This window comes from Lonchura striata, chromosome 4 (assembly GCF_046129695.1).
Source record: "Lonchura striata isolate bLonStr1 chromosome 4, bLonStr1.mat, whole genome shotgun sequence".
NCBI lineage: Eukaryota > Metazoa > Chordata > Aves > Passeriformes > Estrildidae > Lonchura > Lonchura striata.
In genome coordinates, this window is record NC_134606.1 from 58,449,370 (window position 1) to 58,476,731 (window position 27,362).

The following is a 27,362-nucleotide window of genomic DNA, read 5'->3' on the forward strand; positions in this document are numbered from 1 at the left end:
AAGTTTCCTGCACCTACCACCCAGCCTGTATCCACAAATGGAATGTTACAGAGACCCTCTGCAGGACATTTTGTTTGTTGAGTCCCTGTAACACTCTGCCTTGTCATCTCTCCAATTCTAGTGTGCCCTCTGGATTTGAAGGGATAAAGGAACAGGAGATCTGCAACAAGATTATGACAAAAATGCTGGAAAATTACAATACCTTGTTTGAATTAGAAGGCTTGAAGAAGGATGAAGAAAAGCTTGTATGCGAAGAGTTAGCAAAAATAATTTTGGTAAAAGTGAGTATCTCTAATATTTCATTTTCTCACAGCAGATCAATAATTCAGGCTTATTTCAGGCTTCAATTCAGAAATCTTTTAGATAAATGGAAGGCAAACTCTTGTAATAATGTTCTGTGTTATTTATTGGCATGCAGTTTACTCACTGATTCTGCTGATAGGCTAATTTTCATGACTGGTGTGGAAGTTCATTCTATTAAGCATCTTATTCTTTGTTGGCTACACACTTACTTATACAAGAAATATATTCACTGAAATTTAAATGTATTTTAATGAGGAGACAGAATAATTCTAAGAAGTGTTCAGGGCTTCTGTCATAGTGGTGTACTTCAGTGATGATGAATTTTGGTACTCTAGGACAGTGTGAGGTTTCTAACCTTTGCCTTTGCATGAAGCCTGCCTGTCTCAAACATGCACATGAGTTTAAAAGTCAGGTATTCTGACTCAGACATTTCTGAATGCACTTGAAGAGAAGCATTAAATAAGAGTTACTCTTCAAAGGAAGTACATCAGAGCTCTTAAAGAAAAGTGGTGTAGTTAGAGTATTGTGCCTTTGATGGGAAGAGGGCTCGTGTGTAACATCAAAGGATTTTCAAATTCGAAAGCTGACAAGTAGGGCAGCCAAAAGTGCCTTGTTCTGGCTTGTGTTGTCTCTACCACAGGAGGCAACCTCAAGTCTGCAGGAAATGGTTATGAGGATGGTTTGCAGTTGCCTCATTTCTTATTGTGTGTTAACTGTGCTGATAATTACTCTCTTACAGGGTGTGAATTCTTGAGTTTGGAAGGGTTGAACTATGTGCCTATCCTTGGTAGGGCTTTACCCACTGATAAAATCACTTTAGCCTTCACTATCTGGAATAGAAGTTGTCATAAAATAAGTTATAAAAATACAGTGTCTTTGACCTTGACAGAACAGGAAGTTTGGTGTGAGCCCAGGTTCTGCTATTTGAAATCAGCTGATAACATCTCTGCCTTTGTGATGTATCACAGGAGGGTCTGCTGAATCGGTATAAGTTGGGCTCAGCTGCTTTTAGAATGGTTGCTGGTTTTCTTACGGGTGAATCAGTGAGGAAGTATTTAGCTGTATTTAGTTGTCTTTTAGCTGTTACTAGCACTCAGCTGAAATGTTTCTGTGGAAGGAGGCAGGATCACTGATAGCTGACCAGTGTCACAGTAACTTCTAGGTAGTGGAAGTGCTGTGCTTGGCCAGTGACAGTGATATTTAGCCACTGGTGGTCATTTCAGCAGCAGAACCAGGAAAAGAACATATTAAAAAAAAAAAAACAACAAACAAAAACGACCCAGAAGAAAAGCTTCAGATGTATTTCCTTCTTCAAGCCTCAGCCAGTTCCAAAAGTCAAGATAGTCTTTCAATTCTAAGGACTTAGTAGTAATTGGGATTGCAGAAGGTTGGAGATCTGGGAAATTTCCTACAGCTGTTGAGAGACACAGGCTATCAAATTATGTGGTGACAACCAGAATTACTCCAAAAAATATGCTAAAAGATGTAATTACTCAAGTGAGATGGGAAGTGTTGCCCACTGCATTGCCTCAGGAGACAGCTGATTGCCTGAGAGCCTAATGCCTAAATACAAGGGTTCACATTGTGTTTGCATCTTTGGACCTTGTTGGTATTTTCCAAATTCTGCTTGTAGCCTGCTGCAAAAAATTGACCTTGTTTGTTGTTCATCTAATTTGGGTGGGAAGTTTCTAGTTTAATCAAGGCGCATACTCAAACACAAGAAGGACAATCATCTAACTTCATGTAGCAAGGGTACTAAGAAGGTTTTCTTGAAATTTGTCAGGTGGCTTAATGAAAGGATGCTTCATATTATTCTCAAATGTTACATTTTTTTTGTGTCCTAGCAAATATCCCCTATCCTGGTCAATTTGTATAATAAACTAGAGATGGTACACTTGAAGAGAAAACCAAATGATAATGAGATTCAGTAGAGGAAAGTGATTGCCAGATTGCTAATGCACAAACCATTGTATAGAGTAGAAACTCGTCTGTGTTATATAAGAACAAACGCCTCAGAGAGTTATTTGTCATGATCTGTGTCACAGTGTCCAGAAAATAGCAAGCTATTTGTAGGCAAAGTTACTGCTTCTGGAAAAGCCATTGATATATCTACAGGAAGGTGGATAGGCATTTTCCAAATAATCCTATTGTAAGGAGTGAAGAATGCCGGATGCTCAGGACAGTGCTCTCATAAACCTAGGCCCTGTTGATTTTAAGGGTATTGCATTCAAGCATGAACGATGGTGGGGTGGGGGAGTGAATGGCAAGGAAAGTGAAGAAACTGTAGACTTGCCTTTTACCAAATTCATCTGCATTTATTTTACTTTTTTAGCTTCTGTTTTGGGAGCAGCAAGAGGGTGAGGAGAGATTTAGATTACCTCATTCACTTCCTTGTTGGGTATTCCATCATCCTTTCCCCCACATCCCTGACTGTATTGCCAGCACTTCACCCTGAGTCACTACACTGCTACCTTTCCCATGATTGCCTTCACTCCCACTTCACTTCCTCACTTTTCCATGTTTACATTTTTCTCTGAATTCCCACAGCCCCGTCTCACTCTTCTTGCTGTCAAATGAAAACTAGAATATATTGGTCATTAGATGAAACCATAGAAGCATCAAGCTTCTCTTGGAGCAGTGTATTGGAAAGGAAAAACAGCTCCAGTGGAGCAAGTTGCATCTTGTTTACTGTGTTGGTCATATCTAGGGGAAATCAACAATGCTGCAGGCTTCCAGAAGGAGTAAGAGCATTTGAATCAGGCACAGACTGTGGCAAGTGAAAGAAAATATGTTTTAAGGAGGCCGAAAGTTCATGTTAGAGATGGGAAAAAGAGACGTGATTTTGTAGGGCTGTTGATAGTTGAACTACCATTCTTATTATGTATGTGCACTGAGGAGGCACAGGACCATCTTAAGCCCAGTTACATTTCTTCTTTCAAAGGTTGCTCAGTCATTGGGAAAGACAAGTTGTGCCACGTAAAAAGGATTTCTTAGCTTTTTTTCTTTCTCAGTGGATCATAATTCAGAAAATAAGGCAGCTAGAAATCTCTGCAAGTTACATTTGAGTGCCTGCTTTGTTCTCAGGGCTGTATAGCCTCCTCTTGCTCATTGCTGAGGCATATTGTAACATTATAGTTAGAAATTGTGGAAAATGTTCCTTTGGAAACATCTACATTTTTTTAAAAAGTACAATTTTAACAAAAGAAAATTGTCTTAGAATAGTTTCAATGGGAAATTGGACTGTTGGGTTCATGACACCTTGCCTGGAAGGATTTTGTTCCGCTTATTAGAATGATACCAGATGATTGTCCAGCTTGGTGACCAGCAGGTGGAAGTATAACGTGCTATATCTATATTTGGAAATGCCTTATAATAAAAGAATTATGGGGTTTGATTTATTGTTTTTTTTTTTAATTCTGAAATAAACTGGAGTTTATTGGAGTTTACAGGTCTCATTTGCAACCAGCTATTACTGCAATCCTTAATCCAAGCTTTACTTCAATTTCCTAAGTCAGTAAGAGTCTCAGTCGTTTTATCAGTTGGCTCTGCTAGTTAGAGAGAAATGGGTGAATTGGGTTGAATATTCTGATTAGGTGCTTGCTCTGTGGTCAAGTTGTCAGGATCATAAATACTTGGTTTTTGTTAGGCAGTGTTGTGTGCAAACAGTTCACTATTGTGCATTTTTGCATTACAAATGTCAGGGGTTCCTAAGAAAATAATGCTTATATTTTGCTTTGGAACAGAATTCCTAGTGTGAATCCATACAATCCTGATAGATTTTTGTGTTAGTAAACTGAATGGCAATTCATGTAATGAACTATTAGTCAGTCTTGAGTTGCAATACTGCTAATTTTGTAATCTTCTGGAAGAAATAGGTTTACAAAACCTATGGTAACAACATAAATTATAATTTTGAACAAGGACTCTTAATATGCAAAGGTCTTGAATGGCTGTTTGAACTGCAGCTGCATGTAGTTTTATGTTGTAGCACTAGCCAGTAGGGTAGTGCTACAACTGGAATGAGTTGGGACCTTGGAATAACAGTCATTAAGCTTCTCTAATGATCAAAGATAGGCAGTGAAGATTTTTATATTCAAGGGGCAAGGAAAATTTTGGCAGGCAGACTATGATCTTGGGAGATTTCTAGAATTATTCCTTCCGCTGGCTTGAGGTGAAACATGTCTCCTTTAATAGCATGGTTTATAGCTCAGTATTGTCTTCAAATAAAGCATATATTCTATTTACCTAGTCATGCAGGGTTACAAGATTTTTTTTTTTTCTATTGTATTTTGACCTTTTCCCTCCAATGCCTTCTTCACAGCACTTCTAGTTTCAAGAACCAGTCAGCTCAGAACACATAAATGTTTGCACTGGCACACAAACACTGACATTATGAGGATGTAATGCTATTCCTGGTTTGATCACATGTTTGGAACAGGAATGCAAAAAGCTTTTCCCATTCCTCCCCAGCTGGGTGGTAGAATACTTACCCTGTTCACCTGATGCAGAAGAAAAAGCAAGTTCATTTTAAAATTAATATAACATTAAAATCATTTTAATGTAATAAAACATTAAAATAAAACTGAAAGTCGGTCCTACAAAGTCAAGTAAATACATGTACAGTTTTATCATTCTGATATATTGTAGGTGCATTTTGATAACCTCTGAACAGGCAGGTTTCAGTCCCTGAAGAGCTGCAGAAATTGGTCTCCTACTGATTCTTGCAAGAACAAATAGTTTCAAAAAACTTATTTTAGATGCAATTACCTTCCTGCATTTTTATCCTGCTTGTTTCCAGTCTTCTAGCCAGAGCTGCCACTTTAGTGGGAAGGGTGGGTTGACCGAGTAGATTTCTGCACTTTAAATGGCAGCACAAGTGCACGCACAGTGTTGTGCAAGCCTGCTCTGAGATTTCTGACATGCAGGCAGTCCCCTGCTGCAGGTGTGGCTGCACCTCTGGGTGTGTGCAAAGTGTGCAGTTCCTGTCCTAGCCAGGCAAGACCCTGAAGTGCATTTTTGTTTTGTCAAGGAGAGTGCTCCAGTTAACTTAGCTTAAAGTGCTCCTTCCCATTGAACACTCTGAGCAGATCGTTCATACTGAGGTAAGATTTGAGCCTTTTATCCCTGAGGAGAGGTAGGAAAGAAAGGTGAGATTGTCACAAAGTTCTCTATCTTGGCTTGACTGGTCCCTCTGCAACTAAGTTTAAAGTTCCATCTCTACTGAAAGCCACAATGTTTCAGCTGATTACCCCCCATGAGCAATACTAGGTCTTCACTTGTAGATGCTTCTTTCCCTTCCTCAGCATGAGGTTTTAATCCCTTGAAAAGATCTGGGAGAAACTTCTGAGAAGCCACCAACTCCACAACTAATGGGCTCCCTCTAAATAAGTCCCTTTCCCTGTCACCTCAGGGTTATACACTCAGCAGACACAGGAGCAGCCCTTCATTTACGTCAGGAAAAAAGGCATCCATTTCTAATCCATGTTACACTGCCCTGGCTAAGCCTGCAGAGTCGGGATAGTTTCTTTTATTCTTATTTCATGTCTGGGACCATTTTAGCATTGTGTTAATTGTCAGCTTTCAGTACTGGATTAATTCTTTCCCATCAGGAGACGGCAGGAACGGATCATTGGAAATCCTTTCCAAAGATCTGAACAAACAGTTCCATTTTCTGCAGCGTCCCCTTATTTGGGCAAGTCATACCAGTTTGCTCCTGCATGGACTAAGGAGCCCCCAGGAGTAGGAGTGAGTTCACGTGGGAGATGTGAAGATGGGTGGAAAGTGCATGAGGAGAAGGAGCACCTGTGGAAGTTGGTCTCCATTTTTTTGTTTAGTGTTTCTCCAGCTAGAATTCACTTTGCAGTTGTCCACCAGCGAGCAGATGGGCATGTTTATAGTAAGGGTGTATTGTGATTCAGCCAGAATGATACTTTAAGATGTGAGCTGATGGGAAATGAGCAATATAAGATCTGTAGGGGAAAGTTTATAAACCTTCAAGCCCTTCACCTACAGGAAATTCAGTCTGAAGTGAGGAGGATGGTTATGTTTAGGCTGTGATAAAGAAAGGCAAGTAAAAAAACCCTGAACAATTCCTTGTATAATTCTGAAATGGCTTTCCAGTGCTTCTAGCTCTGCTGGCTTTGACAACCCTGTGTATGTATTATTAAACCAGAATGTTTCTGCTCTTGAAATTCACTGGAGCATTTACAGGATTATAAATCTGTCACTTGTGGTGTTGCTAAATGCAGTCCTGAATATTTACACAAATATGCTAATCTTAAACTCTGTAATAAATTATTATGCTGATACTTCTTTTGCTAGAATTTCACCAGCCATGTTTTAACACATTATAAGAAGGAATTTGCCAAGATTCAGGACATACAAAGACAGGTGCATAACAAATGTCTCTTTCCCTCCTACTGTCTATACTTCTAGTATACTGTAAATTGTCTGAATATAGCTGGTAAATTTTGTAGTTGAGGTGCTTAAGAATTTTGCTTTCTCACAGTTTTTTCATGAAACAAATACTTTTTGGTACTATCATTGTCCACATAGCTAAAATGGAGGGAAAATAAGATTCATATGTGTATGTCCTGCTCTGTACTTGCACTTGTTTTATTTGAAATGGTTTTCATTCATTGTCTGTTATTGATTTGGGTTTATTTGAGGTTTTTGTTGTTGTTGTTTGTTTGTTTGTTTTGTTGTGGGGATTTCAGTTATTTGGTTTGTTTGGAGGGGTATGACATGGTGATTTAGCACTTGGAAGCAGTCCATCTCAGGCAGTACATCATTATTTTCAAAGGAGAGTCTTCAAAGTCAGCATCAAGAAACATTCTATGGTAAAATAAGCATGTGAGCTTCTCCAGTAGCCAGCTGTTGCTGAGCATCATTGCTGTACCCATGGGGGGAAAAGGAGATTAGCAAGAAGGTGAGAATTATTCAGCTGAAACAAATCTCAGTTCCTCCTATTTAGATTTCTCAGTGTTTATTCTGCTTCTCCTTAATTAGTCACTCAGTTAATCAGGTTACACAAAATGATCAGCATTATCCCCTCAGTATAAATCAGCAGTCAGTGTTGTCTTTGTGACAAGGACACATTGCAGACAGTCAGAACTGACCCAAAGTAAAGAATTGTAAGAGATTTTTCTGTCTGTGGCATTTAGTTCTTGCTGGCCTCTGCCATTAGCTTCATCTAGAAAACTCTGAAGGTGAGAGCTTGAGAAGGAGTCAGCACTAAATTAATTCCTTTTCCCATATTAAGAGCAATGAAATGCTCATTGACTTCTGTATAAATTCTATGAGTTTTTTCAAATCCTTCCTGTGAGTACTGTGAATAACACAGTTTGTCCAGAAGGTGATTGGTGCATCCTGCTCTGCCTGGAGCACTTTTAGTGTCCCAAAGCTCGTTGTCATAAATTGAGCTCAGGGCAGTCTGAGAGCAACAGGAACATGTGATGCATGGGACCAGATGCTCCTAAAGTCTGGATACATACACCCTTGAAAATCTGATGTGTCCAGCAGCTCTCAGCAGCATTTGACCTTAATTGCCAGCAGTGAACATTCCAGTGTCAGTGTTCAGAAAGGGTTCTGTTCTTTGTGTGCTGAGAACCTTACACGAATAACTACAACAATATAGAGACACTAAGACTAATTTAGAGATATAGAGACACTAATCCCTAATTTACTGCAGATCAGGTATTTCTTTTGAAAGTAGCATTCCATGAATTCCATTGTGAAAAACTTCTTTCCTTGTGAGTATTTTGATTTTTAGATCTGAAAATAAAATTTAGCTTTTTCAAGACTGAGTTTAAGCAACTGTAATGTCAGATGCAGATCTGGAGAACTTGGATTTTTCCCATATCTATGTCACAGCTCTCTTTTAGATCATCCATTTTCCATTTATGAATAATATTACAGTAAAAAGATAAATCAGATTTCAGTTTCCAAAACTGAAAAACGGACTAATATGTTCCCCTGAATTGATCTGAGCTCTGTTGTTACTGAACACATCTGTGCACGTACACACAGAGTTAGGTAAATGTACCAAGAGAGAAGTCTTCTTGTGCCACTTCATGAATGTTCAATCTGGGGATTTTTTGATCTTAAGTTCTGCTACAAGCTTCTTATTGGGTATGTCATTGACACCTTAATCCCCTTCCAGTTTATATATGATAGTGAGCTGGTTTAGGCTGGGGTAGAGTTAATTTGCTTCATAGGAGCTAGTATGGGGCTGTACTTTGGATTTGTGCTGGAAACAGTGTTGATAACATAGGGATGTTTCAGTTGCAGATTGTGGGGATGGGCATGGAAAATGAATATTTTCCCTCAGTCAAGTCTTTGTAACCTTTTACAAATTCTGGAATTATGTTTGATCCTGGCACTACCAGTTTAACTTCTTGTAGCATTCAGTCTTTCTGCATGGGTAGAGACACATTTTACTCTTTGTCCTGGAAAATACCACGATATTCCACAGATGGAGTTGGTAGCATTGAGGTGCATCATGGGATTGTTACTATGTTTGTCATTTCCTTTTACATATTGCAGTCCTCTCTAAAAATAATGGATTTCCACATCTCTCTATTGCTTACGTATCACAGCTCATGACCTTTGTACATTTTATGGCAATGAGTGCAGTAGTTTAAGATTGTACTGATGTGAAACAGAGTAGCTTTTAGCTGTTTATTAAGAGCTACGGTCTCAGGTAAAAGGTCATATATATAAATAGTCTTAGGAGAACAAAAGGAAATGAAAGTTGAACTGGGAGGGGTATTAGTTTTATATTGAAAAGCAGTGATATGTTTCTTTTGTAAACACTGAGATTCTCCTTTTTATCACTTCTATCTGAAGCAGCTTTGCTGAACTGTGGTTATTAAAGTATAGTGTAAATGATGGCAAGGCAGAACAGCAGACAGAAAGAAACTGACCCAGTATTTATATGCTAATAGCAACCAAGGCAAAAAACTTATTTATAAATACTAGATGTTTCAATGTTTGTTACCAGTTTTTTTTAGCATGATTTACTGACATTGTTCCCCTTCTAATAATGATGTTTTTATCACTTTCTAGGTACAAAATGGAAGGGATGTGTGATACATTGAGGAGAGATTTTTTTTTCCAGATAATACTCTTCATGTGTAGTAATTTTCTGTATTTTTCCTGAAGGTATCTATGCAACTGAATGACAACTCTGTGAACTGATAACTGAATAAAAATCAGTTATTCCATCCACTTAACATTCATAAAAATACCTGTGACCGTGTGGATTAGAAATGCCTTTGAAGATCTCCATACCATTGGCCACACGATTTTACTCTTAGAAATACAGATTATTTGATACCTTGCATGTCTTTTGGAGCCTTAGTCAGCCATGAGCTATTTTACATGGTCACAGAGGGGAAGACCATGCAAAGAATGAAATGAAGACCATATTGTCTTATTGTCTTCATTTTGTGAGTAAGAAGAGCAGTGCTGTAACTACTTTGGCACTCTTGACAGCACTGCTGCATGTCACACCTGCCCTGCTGTGCACCAGGGAACTTAGTGGAGGGAGTGCTGCATTTGCCACTCCGACATCAAATAAAGGGAGAGAGAGGAACTCTTAAATCTACTGCTCCTTTTGCCGTGCTCCATGCACAACACTGTTGTAGCTTGGGAACATTCGGGGTGTGGCCCTGGTGACACCTACCTGAGGTAAAGGCTGCTCTGCAGTGTTATGTGGAGGGAGCAGGATATTCCCTCCTCTGTGCTGTACAGCTGCTGACCCAGTAAAGTGTCAGCTGTTGCAGTCTGTCCTCATGCAATCAGCTAATGCATCATTCCTGCAGTCATTTGCACCATGGAATACACTGAATAATCCTCTTAATGTCTGCTCATCATGCATAAGAGTGGCTGCACTGGCTCACACTGGGGATCCATTTAACCCAGTGTGCTTCTTCCAACACTGCCCATAAGCAGATGAAAAGGGAGGAGAAGGATAGGGCAGCAAGGTGCTTCCTCCATTTTTTGATACCAGTTCATGACTACTCTCAGAAGTTCCTGCTCTTTATAGGGTTTTTGTATTTAGTGATGTCCACAGTCATTGTCTTGTGTCTCTCTTGCACGTATGTAAGCTTTTTGCTTCCAATATATCATCTGTGCAATTGTACCACAAATTGCTTTTTGTTTGGTACAAATGTGACTTTCACTAGTGTCATTTGAAGGTTGCCTGATTGCTTTTTTGTTTTTTTTTTTTGCTTTGAACTGACAGTGAACAGTCCAACAGAACATTTCCGCCACCCACGACACTTACAAGCTACTATAGTGTTTGGGGATTTTCTTTCTGATGGAAAATTACCACTGGTATTTGCAACCCTAATCACTGTGCTGACAACAAGTATATTTTCTGTCAAAGCCCCTGCACAGAGTCAGTGAATAGCCTTTCCCTTTTAGGGCACAAGGCCAAACACTTTGATGAAGTAAATTGGATGACATTTTGGTGAAGTCAGAATGGCACATTCTTTATTGCAGAAGGAACTCTGACTCCTTGTTTCCGTAAAAAAAAACAAACAAACAAAAAAACCCAAAAAAAACCCCCAAAAAAACAACAACAAAAATATCCCAAACCAAACCAAACCTAGGCTGTGCTTTAATTAAGAAAAAGCTTCACATTTATAAAAGTTCAAATTTATTTTAGTTAAAGTGGTCTTCTATGTGTTAACAGCTAAAAAAATAGATCTGGTGCTTTCTAGAAGCATTTCAAACTTGAACTGAGAAACCCACAGCACAGTTTCCTCTGATTATGCAGTGTGTGAGACCAGAAACAGATTAATTACTGAATCAAGCAGGAAAGAGAGGGTGAGCACAGCATTAATAAAGAGATTGTTCCAAAGATAACTGTGAATATTATGTTATCAACAAATAAATTTATTGTTGTCATTAAAATTGAGCACAAGGTATAGCCATTGTTTTTAGTAGCTATTTTTTTTTCCTAAATCCTTCCTTAAGCAGTCACAGTCAGTTGCAATTAAAGTCTTGTGTTAGTGTGGTAGCATGCTTCAAATACAAAAGACTTTAAATTGACTGCACAGGTCAGTATCTCCATGACTAGAATTGACTGAGGCTGACACATAACAATTTTTATGCCTATTCAGCTTTTTGTTGAAAAGGATAAAAGCAAGGATAGTGTTCTGTTCTGTTTTGAACTTTGTATCCAAGAGAGGTAAGAGTGTAAGATGCAGGTATGCTGTATGAATCCCTCTCACATAATTATTAATCCTTAATAATGGCAATAGATAAGGGAACCAGTACAGTTTATTATTATAGTGTAAGTTTAGGAGGAGCTGCAGGTCTCTAAATTTGCCACATTTGCAGATGTAGGGGATGACTGAAAGCTTTGCTTTATGCTGATAGACTTCTGACTGCACAATTTGCTAATAAATATTTTCTGTCATAGTTGGGAAATCAAATGTTCTCTGGCTTTCACTGTGATCTTGTCAATTCTTGCATGAAAATCATTACAGAAACTTGTTTCAAAACCTGGATTTGACAGTGTCCTGTAGAGATGCTGATGATGTACTTTAGCCTAAGTACTCTTGATAGAAAATTTCTCTTATTAACTGTGGGGGACTTGATGCCAACCTTAGCAGGTACTCTAGTTTAAGCAGGTTTTGGGGGTGTGAGATGGAGAGGTGATTGCTGGCAGCTGTTGACAGTAAGCAGGGCTTGGGTAACTTTCCAGGTGTAAACAGTTAAAACTGATTGTTGAGTACACACAGTTGAACAAAACAAAGTTTTTTTTGTATCCAGTCTGCTGCACTGGAGATTTTTTTCTTCACATGAGAATAAAAAGTATGCATTTGTTAATTCTCTAGATATTTGTAATGTTCTAGAAAAGTGATGCTCAGGTACTACTTCTCCATGCTAGTCATTTTGTGGCTCCAAGTTCATTTATCCCAGTTGTACAAGAGCCATGGCATGGGTTTTAGGAGAAATCAGGCTTTAAAGCACAGCAGATTTCATCCCACTTTTTCCACTGTTTCATGAGTTTCACAAGCAATACTAAAAATTAATAAATAGAAATCTCAAAGAATTCTCAAGCTTCAGTAATTCAAAGATGCACTGAAATGCAAAAAGATAGTCATGTAATGTTATTTTTTTCAATGCAAGTACAAAGGTTGGTGTAATTGCTTACTTCCTTAGCAGAAATGCAGACAGACAGGTGCTCTTTAAATCCTTGCAAGTGTGACCTGACTAAATGTTGTCAGTCTCACTACTCTGTGTGGAATGCAAGTACCTGACTTTAAATACTTGCATCTGAAAATTACAATTTAGGTTTGTTGAATCCCAGTATTAAAGACTGTTCTGAGAGCAAGAGTCAGGTTTCTGAACATGTGCAGTTATTTATTCTATGCTAGTAGAGTTAGGTACCAGTTTAGCTGTGGTCAGAAACATCTTAATTGACTTGACTTCTTGATCTGTAAGTTCACAGGATGTTTAGAAAAACAAAATATACTTAGTTACTGAAGTACAATATGTTATTGGAAATGAGCATATTCTTTCTACTTTCTGGATTTTAAAGAGTAAAATCAAACATACTGCCAGTTCTTCACAAACTAATATGGAAGAGCAAAACACTTGACAGCAGTGGGTTCTCAACTTAAACTGTGTTTGAAATGTTGATTTTGTTTGTTTGTAAGTTTTCCAAGTAGCCTAGGAACTTGGGCAGCCTGAAAATGTGACTATTAGGCCTGCCTGATATTCCTAGTAGGTTTTGTCTTTCAATTTACATCTTTCATGTGTGTTCTTCCCCTTGTCCTAATTAATATAAAGATGTCCTGTACAGTTAGAAAAAAACAGCCAGTTTGTAGGAAGAGAGTTATAATCTTATAGTAATGTTTGCCTTGTAAAAATCAGCATGAATTGAGGGACAGTAGGGAAGGGGCAGGACATTTGCAAATATTGGAATAAACTGTTAATAAAATCTTTTCTTTGAGAATCAGAAAAATATATTTGTGTGCATTCTGCCCAGTGCAATTAAGACTTCTTACCAAAGTCCGCATTTAGCAGACTTTTGGAGGTTAATGTTTAATAGGTTATTAGCTAGTGCTGTTTGCTCTGTTCCCAGTATATGGATCTTCTGCTCTCTTGGAAGTATTATTTTGTGCAAATTAAATGCATTTCTATACTGAAGCACATGAATCTACATGTGTTCTTACAGAATCCATGATGGAGCAAGTAATAGTGTGCTATCAGAGGTTTTCTGCTTTTAGTTCATGTACTTCTCTTCTCATTGTTCACCTCTGTTCAACATAATAGAGGCAATTATATACTGCAAGATTCCTGAAATCTCTGACTATTGCATAGTCACTTAATAGTATTCAGTCATTGGCAAGCCTGGTCCTACATCAACTGCAGGAATGTTGATTTCTAACTTTTGCTATCAGGTGACAAAAGAATCTAATACACATGATTCCCTTGAGTCATTTTTCTGCGATGACTTGTACTAAAACTGGAGGTGTAGTTGTAGTGAAGATACACTGCCATAAAAATGGGAAATAGAAAACACCTATGAGATCACCTTGAACGTTCTGTTAGAGTACAGAATGTATTTTTAACTCCTTTTCTAGTTCAGAGGTGAATGATCCAAGAACAGGATCTTACCTGTCCTTTTGTTGCTGGATTGTTACGTGACCTAGTGGAATTTTTAGTGGAGTCTCAGCTTATCTGTATTACCCAGTGTTGATTCAGAGTCATAAAAATGAGCTTGGGCATGTTTAGTGCCAGTTTATTGGTATGAGAGTGCTGCTCCACCTCTGTTCAAAATTCCTGAGGCCTGAACCTGCTTTTATTACAGAGTTTGTAAACAGCATTCCTTATTGCTGAGAAGGAAAAGGGATTGAAGAGTGGAAGCTGGAGTCAGCACTTACAGTTGTCTTTTCAGTTGTTCAGGTTCCCTGGTTAATGAGTTGGGTAATGAGAGGGTAATGCAAGGTGGGAGAAATACAGAGGTAAAACTAATCTGTTTTCCTTGAAGGATCTGTGTGCACTTTATGGGATTAGTTTAGACCAGTGCCAACAGTGTCTTTTAGGCAGCAAATTTTTTCATTACTGTGTAATTCATTGTCATGCTGTGAACAGGAGAAGCACCATACATGGAGAAAGACAGGTTTCTTAATAGCTTGTTTTAAACTTTCCAACCTACTTACATGGACTTCAGTGGAACAGCTCTGAATTTTGGCACAGCTTCACATTTTTCTAATGAAGAAATCCTCTGGCAAACACTTACTTGTTTACACCTCAAACAGTTGGCCATCAGGATGAAGGAATGTAATGGGCACTGTACTGACTTATCTTTGTTCTCTGGCTTTTGATGGGCTCATTAACATTTGCCCTTTAATAGCACAGCAGAGAGTTACAGAGCATTTGCTTTAGGATTCCTTCACTGGAGGTGACATTTATTTTAAGAGTATTCTGAAATAGCAAATAATGTCCATTGTAACTACAGTAACTTAACATAATTTTTCTTGCTGTCACTATGGTTCTGAATGGGCAGGTGAATACAGACATGAGCAGAAAATCTGCCCTGTGGGAAGCTGAGAGCAGGAATTACCACCATAGTCAGCCTTCTAAGTTCATTCCTGCTTTTCTTCTGTGATTGAGGTCATCTGATCATATTTGTGCTGCTCCCTCTCATGCATGATCTGTTCAAGCTAAGAGAGTCCCAAGTGGACAAAAGGCAGAAGTTACTCCAAGGGGAGCAGTGCTCCATCAGTGTAATTAGAACAAGGATTTGGATGCGAATAACTTACAATATCCTTGTGGGTTACATTCAGGATTGTGACCAAGGCTGGATTTTTGTGTTTCTCAAGAGGCTGTAAGGTTTGTTGCTTCACAGAGATGATAAGACAATGGACTGTTGTATCTCTCCAGTGTGAAGTCATGCATGCATGTTTTGCTTTTAAGATTTTTTTCCTATTTACCCCACTAGATAGTCCTTAACTTGCCTTTTGCTAAGATTCTTAGGACCCCTGACCTGCAAAGTCCACATCAATCCCACTCTTTCCTCTCCAGCTGGATAAAGCTCTCTTCAGTTCAGAACATTGCCCTGCACTATATTTCCTTTGGCAAACAGATGCCAGGCAGCAGTTGGCCATCGCTGGGAGCTGGTTGTATCTTCTGGCTCGAGGCCCGTACATCTTGTTACTTTTTGGCCTACATCCCATGCACACTGCACGCCTGCAGCATTTTGACAGAACTGCCTGGAGAGCTGCATGGGGCAGGAGGCTGAAGGGGTTCCCTTAGGCAAATGTGCCTGACCTCCTGCAGAAAAAGGGCCTTAAGGTGTTGCTAGTTCACTTCAACAACCTTCTGTTGTGTGTGTTCCATGGAGAGTCACAGGTTAAGATAATCTTACTACTAGGTTGATTTCTTAATTTTGAATGTTTTTAGGACAGGATGGCTTTGGGTTCAGGTTACATCTTTCTGGAGTGTACAGTTTTAATATTTAGCCTTCAGGGAAAATTTGGAGTTTGTTCACTGAATCTTTGTTTAGTAAGAGACATGATTTTGACCTTGAGAGTTTAGTGAAACAAAATTACTGGATTCACAGCTAGTGACAAGTAAACTACTTCTGGGGCAAGAAATGCCATATCTGCATAGCTGTGCTTGAGTATCATAGGTTTTCTGAGAGTATTTGCTAGCTCCTTACCTCTGGAATTGAACAGTGTTAGCAAAGTGTGTGTTTACTTTCAAACATTTGAGGAGTTCTGTTGTTCACTGTGGCTGTGGTCAAGTATGGAGGCTGTGGTGTTGTTTCCTGAGCTCTGTCAGGCTTGGTGCTGTGACCACTGCCCTGGGGAGCATGTTCCAGTGCACAATCACCCTGGATGTCCTCCAGGACACAGGTGGACCTCCTGGCTGCCAGGGCACTGCTGACCCATGTTCAGCTTGCCATGGACCAGGACCCCCAGGTCCCTTTCCATGGCACTGCCTTCCAGCCTCTCATTCCCCAGTCTGTCCATAGATCCAGGGTTGCCCCATCCCAGGTGCAGAATTTGGCACTTTGCCTCAGTGAAGTTCACATGGTTGGTGATTGCCCAGTCCTCTGATTTGTTGAGGTCTCTCTGCGGGGTCTCTGCAGAGGAAGTCAGTAGCTCCTCCCAATATAGGGTCCTTTGCAAACTTACTTAGTATCCCTTAAAGTCCTGTGTCCACGTAATTAAATGAAGTTGTTGAAGAGCACAGAGCCTAAGATTGGGCCCAGTGGAACCCCACTAGTGACAGGCCACCAGTGATGTCACCTCAGTCACTGTAACTGATTGTGCCAGTTGCTCACCCATCCCATGATGTATTTATCCAGCTGTGTGTTGGACATTTTGTCCAGGATACTATGAGAGACAGCAGTGAAAGCTTTACTGAAATCCAAAGGATTCCATTGATCAACTAGATGGGTTACCTCATCATAAAAGGAAATTAAGTTGGACAAGCGGGACTGGGATGTGGTTTAAAGGAAGATGATACTCATCTCTTTGATTCCAAAGAGTCATGCTCTCATTAAGACATCAGAATTTGCATAAAACTTCAGCATTTCATTGAACTTTAAAGCTTCATACACTTTAGGGTTGCATCAAATTTATAACTTTGATATCTGAGAAGAACAGAGTGCAGAAGGAGGCATTTTAGTAATCCAATGCCTAAAAATACAAGTAGAGTAAGAGAAATCCAAATTTGGCAGTGGCAGCTGTACATATTGTAAAGATGACCACATTTATCATGACTTTATGGTTTCAGTATGGCAGTTAATCAAGGAAGGATTTCAGGCTTGGTTTTGATGTGGAAGAGAGTTGGTAACTGAACTATTTTTCAAGTATGTGTTGACTCTGCTAAACCTGGAACAACTACAGAACTACTGATCTTTGTCTCCCAGTGTCAGTAATTTGAGATGATGAGGCATCTTTAATTTGAGAAAAACTTCACAACTGTAGTATTCCTATGTGATTTTAAAATCAATATTGTAGGTGCTAGGTGAAGTGATGAATCAAGGTAGATTTTAGTGACATTGTTACATTTCATTACCTTCTGGATAGAGTCTATGTTTTGGGGAAGCATTTGGGCACATGTCCATTTTAAGTAAGACAGCAGCCCTACTAAAGACAACTCTGCTGAGGGCCACCACTTGTCACCTTGACAGGGACATTTAACCCTTTTCCACTCTTCTCTGGATGCAGCCATCCAGCCAATCCTCATCCACTGAGCAGTGCATCCATCAAGTCTATGTCTCTGCAATTTGTAGAGAGGGATGTGGTAAGGGCTGTGTCAAAGGCCTTGCAAGGTCCAGTAGATAACATCTGCAGTTCTTCCATTGCCTTCAGCTCTACTGTTACGGAAAAAAATAGCAAATAGTTCAGGTTGGTTTGAATTATGTTGTTCCACAGCCTCTCTGATTTCTTTGTCCCTACTGGTGTAGTCCACATAGCACTCAAGTCATGATTTTGGCACTTCCTCATGCACAGAAATTCTGTGCTATGGCCAGTAACGTAATCACACCCTTAGCAGGAGCATAGGAGTAGAAAGTGAGAGAACAGTGTAAGAAGTGTGAGATTAATGTAACTGAAAAGTCTCATTGCAGATTTATTCCTGCCTTTGAAAGCCGTTTGGGCCTGAAATATATCTGGTACTCAAAGATGCAGGAGATTTATCCCAGAAGTCCATTACTGCAGTAAAATGGTGGTGGAGCTGGTGTTGTGTGAGAGCTGGCTGCAGTATGAAATTTTGGAGAACAACACAAGAACAGCATAAATACTTGGGTCTGCTCTGAATGACTTGAAGAGATTTGCTGTCTCAGCAGGAATTTCCACCAGATTTTCTGAGGCAATTCAGAGTGACCTAAACCCTTTGGCAAAATTTGTGCCTCCAAACAAGGCCTGGTGTAATTGTCATCGGCATTACCATTCACTTTGGCAGAAAGCTGTAAGCTCTGTGTATGAATGGAGTGAGTGGAATATATTTGTTCAAGAGGTTTCAGTGAGCAAATACCAAATGTGGGTGACTTTGGCAGGTGGCTCATTCCCTGGTCATTTGACTGCGCAGAGATGGTTGAGTCAGGTTGATTAGCTGTCAGGCATGAATTACAGCTGGCTAATGTTCTCCCTTTCTCAGTCCTTCATGAAGCAGAGGTAATGCTGATGACTGGAGAGATTGACATTAAAGCTTTGTGCTGATAGCTAGCCAAATTGAGACTAGAGTGAAAAAGAAACCAGCATTCCAAATTTCCATGCATTGCTCAGCCATGCCTGTGTTTTTCCAAAGAAATGTACCTTTTTCTATTCTGTGGGATATTTGTATTGATATAGACAACTTTTACGCTGAAGAAGCACTAGGGTGACAAACTATGAAGCCTTTCAAGAAGTCATATGGACCTCTATGATTTGGTGGACAACTGTAAGAATTCCATTTGTGTATTAAGCAAATTTTTGAGGGCGGTTTCTCTTGTCTGGAAGAGTAGTATGTTCATACATCTTTAAAGAAAAAAAAAGTGCTGCATATGCTTTAAATACCTTGTGGGGTTTTTGAGGATTACCTTATCCTAATAATATCTTTATTATCCTTGCAGTGATGACATTTAAGGATAAGCTCACAGCTTTTAGACTTCATAATTACTTAACTCAAATGGGTATAAATTGTCCAATTATTTGAACATGTTCATGCATAGCTTGAGGTACTGTAAGTTTTTTGTTTTCCTGCTGGAGAACATGAGTAAGGTACTCAGAAAAGCAGGATGACTTTTGCTAAGGGTCTGTCTTCAAACCATGTTGATTCATATGACCAGAGCTTTCCAGACTCATCTGGAGCAGCTCCTGTTCTTCAAGAACAGAGAAAAATTACTCACCATACCACATCAGATCTTTAGAATATGTCATATTTATCTTTGATCTTTGAACTCAGGAGCTTCTGACACCTCACAAGGAGATGAAACATCCTTATGATGCAGCCAGTTAGTTACAAGGAATCTTGTTGCTGGTATTGTCTGGGATGATGTCACTTGGCTGGTCAGCTTGTTCCTTCAGGTGAAAGGTTTTCTTGCACTTTCTTCAACACCCATCATTATGCATGTTTATACTGGTCATGAAAATGTCTAGTTTCCATTACAGGTGCAAACACAGTTCCTTGCATCTGAACTTTGAGACAGCAAAACTCAACAGCCAAATGTAGGATGTATGGTGTAATATTTCCTTTGGAAATACCATAATATTACAGTGTAATATTTCCTTTAGTTCTATTATTTGGTTCTGTTATTTTGTTTTTATTAGCCTTTATTGTCCCTTTGACTGTCAGTAGCACCTGATGCTATTTTGCTTGTATTTGGCTGAGAAAGAAGATGTTCTTTAAATTACAGACTAGCAGAGTCCATGCTTTCAGTGGCCACAGACTGTAGCTGTTCTGTGATAGCCCACAAGATACCTGCTTCAGGCTGAGTCTGATCTTCATCAAATGCAATTTGAGGTTAAGCTTTGCCAGAGAAAAAACTTTCAAAAAACAAAAATCAAATTATTTTTTCTTCAGCCAAAGCCTACTCTCTAGCCTTGTCCTTAGATTTATTGGTGTCCTCTTGCAAAGTGAAGATGACACCAATATATATTCATGAAGATTTATAGATATATGTTTGTTTGGTGGTTAGATTTTGCCAGGGACAAAATGCTGCTTTTTTGCAGGTGCCACACACATCAGGTACCTCAGTATGCAGCAGGTCATATGTTCTTGAGCTGAGCTTGTTTAGCCTGGAGAAAAGGAGGTTTAGGGGTGACATTGTTCTTTACATGCACTTGAAAGGAGGTTGTAGCCAGTTGGGTTCTGGTCTCTTCTTCAGTGTCTCCAGAGCCCAGGCCCTGCTGCCTCCTGTTGCAATTCTCTCCTGTAGCACAGCCATTGTGTAACTCCCTGTCTCCCCTCCTCCCCACACACATGGTTTTCCCCTTTGAAATCACTGCACTGCTGCTGTGTTGTACCAGCTAGGAAACAGTGCCTGGTGCCCATGTGCTGTGTGCCTAGTTCCCATGGTGCCAACAGCCAGAGGCTGCTGCAGGTGATGAGCTAACAGAATGCTGCTGGAACCAGCACTGGTCCAAAGGTAAGATCCTGACTTCAGGCAAAATTCCCATTGATGTCAGCAAAGTCAGGATCCTACTCAGAGCAAGCAGTCCAGAGGCTGAAACTGGAAAGCTCTCTCAAGATCTCTCTCTGATATCCCTTTGCACTGATACATATGGTATTTTTCATTTTATTCTCTACAAAGCTCAGTATGAAGCAGCCTTCTGTCCCATGAAACTTTTCATCATGGACAAAGCATTTGAAAGCAGCTGTGAGTGGAATGAAGTACTAGAAACAGAAGTAAAATAAATTTTACTAAAAAACCCTTAGGGTAAGCCAGGTATGAAAAGAAGTTCAGAAATTTTCATTTACTGTCCAGCAGATCTGTAGCAACTACAGCAGGCAGCAGAACTGAGAAACAAATAGATAGTTAAAGTCATTAGGGGGTACCAGCATTATTTCTTTAGAGAAGAAATTTTTACAGAACAGCTTGTGAACATGTGCACAAGTATAATCAGAATAGTGCACTTGAATTTTCAAAAGGTTTTAATGGGATTGTCGGCGTGCAGAGTCTGTCCCTGGAGTCTCCGTGGCACACTGGTAGCTGGAGGTGAAGAGGTGTCCAGTCTGTATCTGAAGTCCCAGCAGACCGTCCTCTCTCCTTTCCTCCTGGCACACTGGTAGCCGAAGGGTGGGGGGATGTGCAGAGCCTGCTGCAGAGATCCAGCAGCAGCTATCCCTTTCCTTCCCTGCTGGTAACGCCAGGAAATGTGTCTTTTCCTTGCGCCTTCTTCCCACAGCCCAGTCCAGTCTGGTCCTCTGCAGGTTATGGTGACAGGTCAAACACAGACTAGGGATGGGGTTCCCTTTTCCCCAACCAGCACACCCATTCCAGCCCCCTCCACTGTGCCCCTCTTTTCCATTTAGGGGTGTTTTTCACCCCCAAAACCCCCTCCCATGATTCCACTGGATTATTTCGCATCCCGTTCCTAGTGTGGGTGGGGTTGTAGGTGATTCCCAGGAGCAATTAGCTAATTAACATTTCAGTGTCAGTACTTAGCTCGAGCCAAGTGTCCCAGCCAGGCTGTTTTGTTCATAACAGAAAGCAGTAAAAAGATATGATTGGTTTTGTGTTGGAGAAAGGTTTTCTGAGAAGTCCCTTAAGGATATTTGTTGGAACATGTGCTATTTAACTGTTTCCATAATAACCTAGAAAATACCTAATATACTGCTAATAGAAAAGTATTCAAGGCAGGAAAAACTAAAAGCTACAAGGCTACAAGGACTTTCAGAAGGCTTCTAATTTACTCTTTATTGGATGAAAAACTGATTAGTTGAGTTTCCATCACTATGTGCTAACTATGTCCACAAAACCCCACAGATTATATAAATTTGTATACTGATCAATCATGAAAGCAATCATCAAGCAATCATGAAGACAAATTAGTAGAAGTTAGAGTTTCGTCAGAAGTCACCACTAAATCTGCCTTCATATATAATGCCATATGGAGTTCTGACTATATTTGAGAAAGGACTTCATAGTAGGTGAAAAGGTGTAGAGAAAAGCAGCAGAAAATATCAAACACATGAGTATGACTTCTGTAAAATGAGAGACTAGACAAACTCATATTTTTCTGTCTGATTAGAGACCTCTACTGGAGTAGTATAAAGTCAGGATTGGTATGGTGAAATTGGTTAAGGAACAGTTACTGGCAAATTCTCATAATTCAAAGCCAAGGGAAAGATTATGTCACCATACCTAAAATAGAAGTACTTTTAAATCAATTTAAATCAATGTGTAACAATGTTGCAAAACTCCCAGCCATTGGATCTTGCAAAGGCTAAAACCAGAAGTGAACTCAAGAGCAAACTGAACATAATCACAAAGGTTAGGTTCATTGTTTGCTCTTAAAATGACCTCCAAACTTGCTCTTCTCTCCTAAGCATTCTTAGGGCATGTGTTGATATAATTTGTCATTAAAAAGGGTAGGAAGGGAGTTGAGAAGAGCTATAATAATTGCTGTTAGCATCTGTTTCTCCAGTTGTGTCAGGAAGCAAATTCAATGTGAACTGGTTTAGTCTGTCTGCTGTGATACAGAAAATAAGTATTTATTTAACTTACCTTTCTTTTCTTTTTCTTTTTTTTTTTTTTTTTCTTCTCCCTGCTCTTTCAATAGACACACCTTTATTTTTCTTTAAATAGTCTTTATCAAGCTGAGTGTTTGTTTGATTTATATGTATTTTGTAATACTATTTTGCACCTTGTCACCTTTGCTGTTTGTACACTGGTACAAAATGTCTTTCAGTTACAGATTATGTGAAAGGGCTGTTCTGGCCTTTCTTCTTTTCACATTTCAATTTTCTCTCTCCTTGCTTCTGTAGATGACCAAACCCCCAGTGGAGCCATCCAGCCAAATGTGCCTATTGCCACAACCAAGCCAGTCAGATGGAATACCTCAAGTCAGCCTCCGATTAACAGACAGTGCTTCATGTGGGAAGGAGGTGGACTTAGCAGATGAAATCTCCTTTGTTAACAATGATGTGTTTTTCTCCAGGTTAGTGTTTTTTTTTTTTTTTTTTTTTTTCTTCTTTGTGTTTTTCCCTTTTTTTGTTTTGTATCTGCATCTCTGGCTCTGGGCATTTTGAACATTTACACAGGATACTGGGGTGTAAGATAAATTAATGTGCCTTTTCTGGTTGAATCCACACACTACAAAGCCAGCTGTGTGCTTTGGTTTGCCTCTCCAACATAAAATTTCAAGCATATGAAGGTAACCTGCTTGGTGAAGGAGTGCAGGTGGACAGGTCTGATCTACAGACAGGCAGTAGAAATTACACCAAGCACAAGGTGCAACTAAAATGTGTCTCTTGAATAATCAAGTGTATTTGATCTTCCCAGTTTAAGTCTTAACAGATGGCTGACTTTATTCTCACTCTTAAATCCAAAAGGGAAGGGGCTTTTGAAGGGTTTTCTCTTTCTGGTAAAAGTTATGCTACTGATAGTACTACTCCATTCAGACAAGAATAGAAGAGTATGTGCAGAATATTCAAGTATCTTTGTGAATTTATCAATAAGAGTCTGTCAGTGTAAAGCATCTATAAAAGTTTCTATCTAAAAGAGTGTTTTGAGTGCTGGTAGATTGTCTGGTAGGTGAACAGGTAATGGGCATTTTGCTTTCTTGTAAAGTCCTTCTCTGCACATCAGGCTGAACCAGGATCTCTTCATTATTCTCAGGATATTGAATTGAGTCTCTCTTTTCTTCTGTGTAGTGCAGCACATGAGGGATTCAGGTTACTGTGGGAAATAGAGTGTGCTACCAAAATATGGAATTGGCCCGATGTGGGAAATAGTGCTATTCACATGTAATGAAACAGAACACTGCAGTGTCCCAGCATACCAACCAAGAACACAAAGCAGAGGCAGTGCTGCCAGACACGTAGCTGAGTGACTTCACTGTGTAAGCAGGAGATGTGTGCTATTCTCAGCACCAGAGCAGACAGACAGTTTATGAGACCAGTTACCAAATTATGCACTAACACCAGATTTTGGTCATAGTAATGGTGATGAAGCATAGATGTTGAATTTGGTTTCTAGCCCTTGGCAGGCACACTTGCTCTTTAACTCTTAGCTATGTTAGCTGTGTGTTTCACTCTCCCCAAGCTTCCCTAAAAATTCCTGCAGCCAGAAGACATCAAGTTTGTTTACATGGCTTCATCAATCCAGCTCCTTTTCACTGAGATTATTTAGAAATCAATGATCAGAGCAGGTCAACTGGCAAATTGGAGAAGGCAATACAGTTCTAGCAGCTAGACAGGACCAGGCAGGTGGGGCTGTGGCAGAAGTTCCAACCTCTTGTGTTGATATGCTGGAGCCTGGCAGAGAATGCGCCTGTACTGTTATGTGTTCCAAGGTGTAAAGAGAAATGAAGTGCCCAAGGGCTGAAATAAAGAACTGCCAGGTCTCATGTCTGGGAAGGTGTGTGTGACTGATGTACTTCATGAAGTAGCCCAACAAACTTCCTTTATTTTAAGAGAACAGTCCCCAAGCAAAGTAATTATTTGCTGTAGGGAATTCTGCTTTCCTATCAATGTGTAATTACATAGAAGAGTACTGCTGAAGTACGGGACAGTTGGGCTAGTGCTGGCACAGGACATTAAGCACCAAATGAAATGTGTTTGTAAGTAGGCAGAAGCCTGATCTTCATGCTCAGGCCTTGGATTGAAAGATGTCTGCATATCTGATTTTATCTGGGAAATTAAAGAACTGTAGAAATTAATTCTCTTGTAATCCCATTTTGTTCAAGAATGCCCTAGTTTTCTGTCCTGCCACACTTCTGTACATATTTACCTAATTGCATTGAATATCTATGATGCTGTTGCTTCTGGTACTTTTTTGTCAGTGATCTACTGCTGCTGCTGAAGGAGGAGTAAATAGTGTTTGCTGTTTTCTTCCCAGCTTCAGGCTGGCAGGTTGTTGGGCAGGATGGGATGGAGAGAAGGCTCTGGACCCAGAGAAGAGCAGAGAGGTATCTAGCACACCTAACACTCTTGGGGGACACCTGTCTGTGCAACGGGCACAAACCTTGATTCCCTGGCATCACTGTAGAGCTCTGATATATCAGGAATGGTTTTAAACATGCTTTTGGCAGCCTTGTGACACTGCCATGTAATTTAAGCCCACAATGAAGTATTACCTGGTGTTACTTCAGTGCAAGGCTATTATTAGGAGTTTTCACCTTTTCCAGCAGGAGGACCCTGGCATCTGACCTAGATTACAAAGTGCTTTGCAAACACACTGCTATTCTTGCTGGGGAGTTTTGTGTCACAAGGTACCAACAGTTCTAAAATAAATCTTACCATTAATTATGTGTAATTACCAGTTAAGTTTTAGTGAAACTACTGTATGTGCTCAACTATGATATGATCTTTGTTAGAAAAGAATAAAGGTTGTTTTTGGCAGTGATAATCATTTGCTGTCTCATGAAAACACCTATGGTTTGTTCCCTTTCCATGCTCAGATACCATGATATGGGTGGATTAGAAGAGGATAAAGGGCTATATAGATCAGTAAATGCAGAATTCCACTTTTAGCAGCTTTAGAAGTGTAACAATGAAGAAATAACCACACACACTAAGCCCCTAAGGCTCCCTCCAGCAAAGGATTGCAATCTTCAGTAAATTTTCCATCAGTTTGTTTTGACACTAGAGCCTTAAGGGAGAAATGAAGAGACTTCTGGTTTATCAGTGATTTTTTAATACTATTTAAAATGCCTCTTAATATGTGTCTTCATACAGTTGTCCTTAAAATGAAGATCCATTTATTAAGTAGCAACTGCAGTCGTGACTATGTCTTCTATAATGACTTACCATTTTTGAAAAATACTGAGAGTTATGTTATGCCTCCTTACATGTATGATATTCCTCATTGCAGGAATTTTTTGAAGGTGCTGCTGTCATCTGAAATATGCAATACATCAGTTGGAGTCAAAACTTTCAGAGCATAAAATCTGTATAACCTTCTGTTCACAACAGTTATGTTAAGCAAATGTTAAAAATTATGTTCTTTTTTTCTGAACAAAAGAGGTGGATTAACTCTATGTACCTGTAGTCCCCACTAGCACATAATGCATTTGTTGTTTTGAAAATTGCCCCATTATTATAGCTGTATGCCAAGGGCAAACTGCTAATTATACAGCAGCAAAAAAAGCATACCTGTAATGCAGCTCTTGAGTAAATCCAAAAACAGTGGAGAAGGAAAGAGACAAAGGAAGGGGCAGGAGAAACTGGTCCTCTTAATAAATTATTAAAGTTTTTAGGCAGTATGCATCCTGTTACTTACTTCTGTGAGTCTCATCTCATTTTTGCAAGAGTTCCTGTGCAGAGCTTCAGGGCAGCCAAACCTCCAGAGCCTGGGAACCACACACATCCTTTGTCTTTACCTGGATGAGAGCCACAAGACACACACTGCATACTCAGGATCTGGGGAAGGCAACAACTTTTGAACTGGAGAGTGGGCTGGAGGGAATGGGCCACCCTGGGGGCTTACCAGACCTCCAGGGAGAGGGGTCTGGAATGGGCCTGCAGCTCTGTGAAGCTGAAAGTCTCTCTTTGGGTCCCTCTTTCTCTGTCTAGAAGGAAAAAGTCTGCTCAGAGCTCCAGTTCATACATAACTGCAGTAGTAATTGGCCTGATTTTGAATAAATTTAGAGGTACTAAGACTTCAAATAACTGCTTCAATTAATATATTCAAATGGCTTTTACTTAAGGGTTAGTATATTATGATTTACATGGATACAAAGGTAGGAAGGCCTCTTGAAAGCAATTAATTCTCTCGCCTTTTGTGCTAAACTTTGTATACAAGTAAAGAGAAGAGAGAGTCTTCGGAGAGGAGGGAAAATGCTTCCTGCAGTCAAAATATGAAGCAGGGGATTGAGGATGGTGAGAATAAATGTCTTTCCTGATACTGGCTCAGAGGTGCAAGCTATCTATAGACTTTGGTTGACACTATGCTGGATCTTTTGTCCAGGAAAGGGTGCTGAAATATGCATTGCTGTTGTACATGTCTATTCTAGCACTTGCTAGGGCTGCATCTCTTTGCACTCCTGGGACTGTTTTGAAGAGGAATCCCTCAGTGGGAGAGCATCCTGCTGTTTGTGGTGCTGTTAGGCTCTGTGCATGGAAATATCAAAGGAGTGAGCTGAGTACCCATCCTTGCCTAGTAGTGGTTGGGTGCTGGGGAATGGGTGCCATGTATGGCAGACAGACTTTATGAAAAACACTGTGCAGCTCCTCAGAGCCACAGCAGTAGTTCAGTAGGCCAGCCTTCTGTATTTTGTAGCCATGTCTTTGTGTGCTAGAGATCACAAATTCCTGTTTGTGACTGCCATCACAGCTGCAATGAGATTTGCCAACAGAGATAATGCTATGCTGGCTTTCTAACATGTGTGTGTTCTCAAAGAAGTTTGTTTGCATCCTTTTGTTCACAAAAATCCTTA

The 27,362-nt window shown here is 39.8% G+C and overlaps 1 protein-coding gene across 4 annotated transcripts in view; it reads left to right on the forward strand.

The window, feature by feature from the left end:
* The window catches only part of FAM13A (family with sequence similarity 13 member A), a 140,178-nt gene that overhangs the window by 35,196 nt on the left and 77,620 nt on the right, over window positions 1–27,362 (forward strand). For all 4 annotated transcript variants that reach the window (XM_077782973.1, XM_077782974.1, XM_077782975.1 and 1 more), the window contains exons 5-6: window positions 122–281; window positions 22,750–22,922. In XM_077782973.1, coding sequence (XP_077639099.1) covers window positions 122–281; window positions 22,750–22,922 — 333 coding nt within the window. The remainder of the gene's footprint in view (window positions 1–121; window positions 282–22,749; window positions 22,923–27,362) is intronic.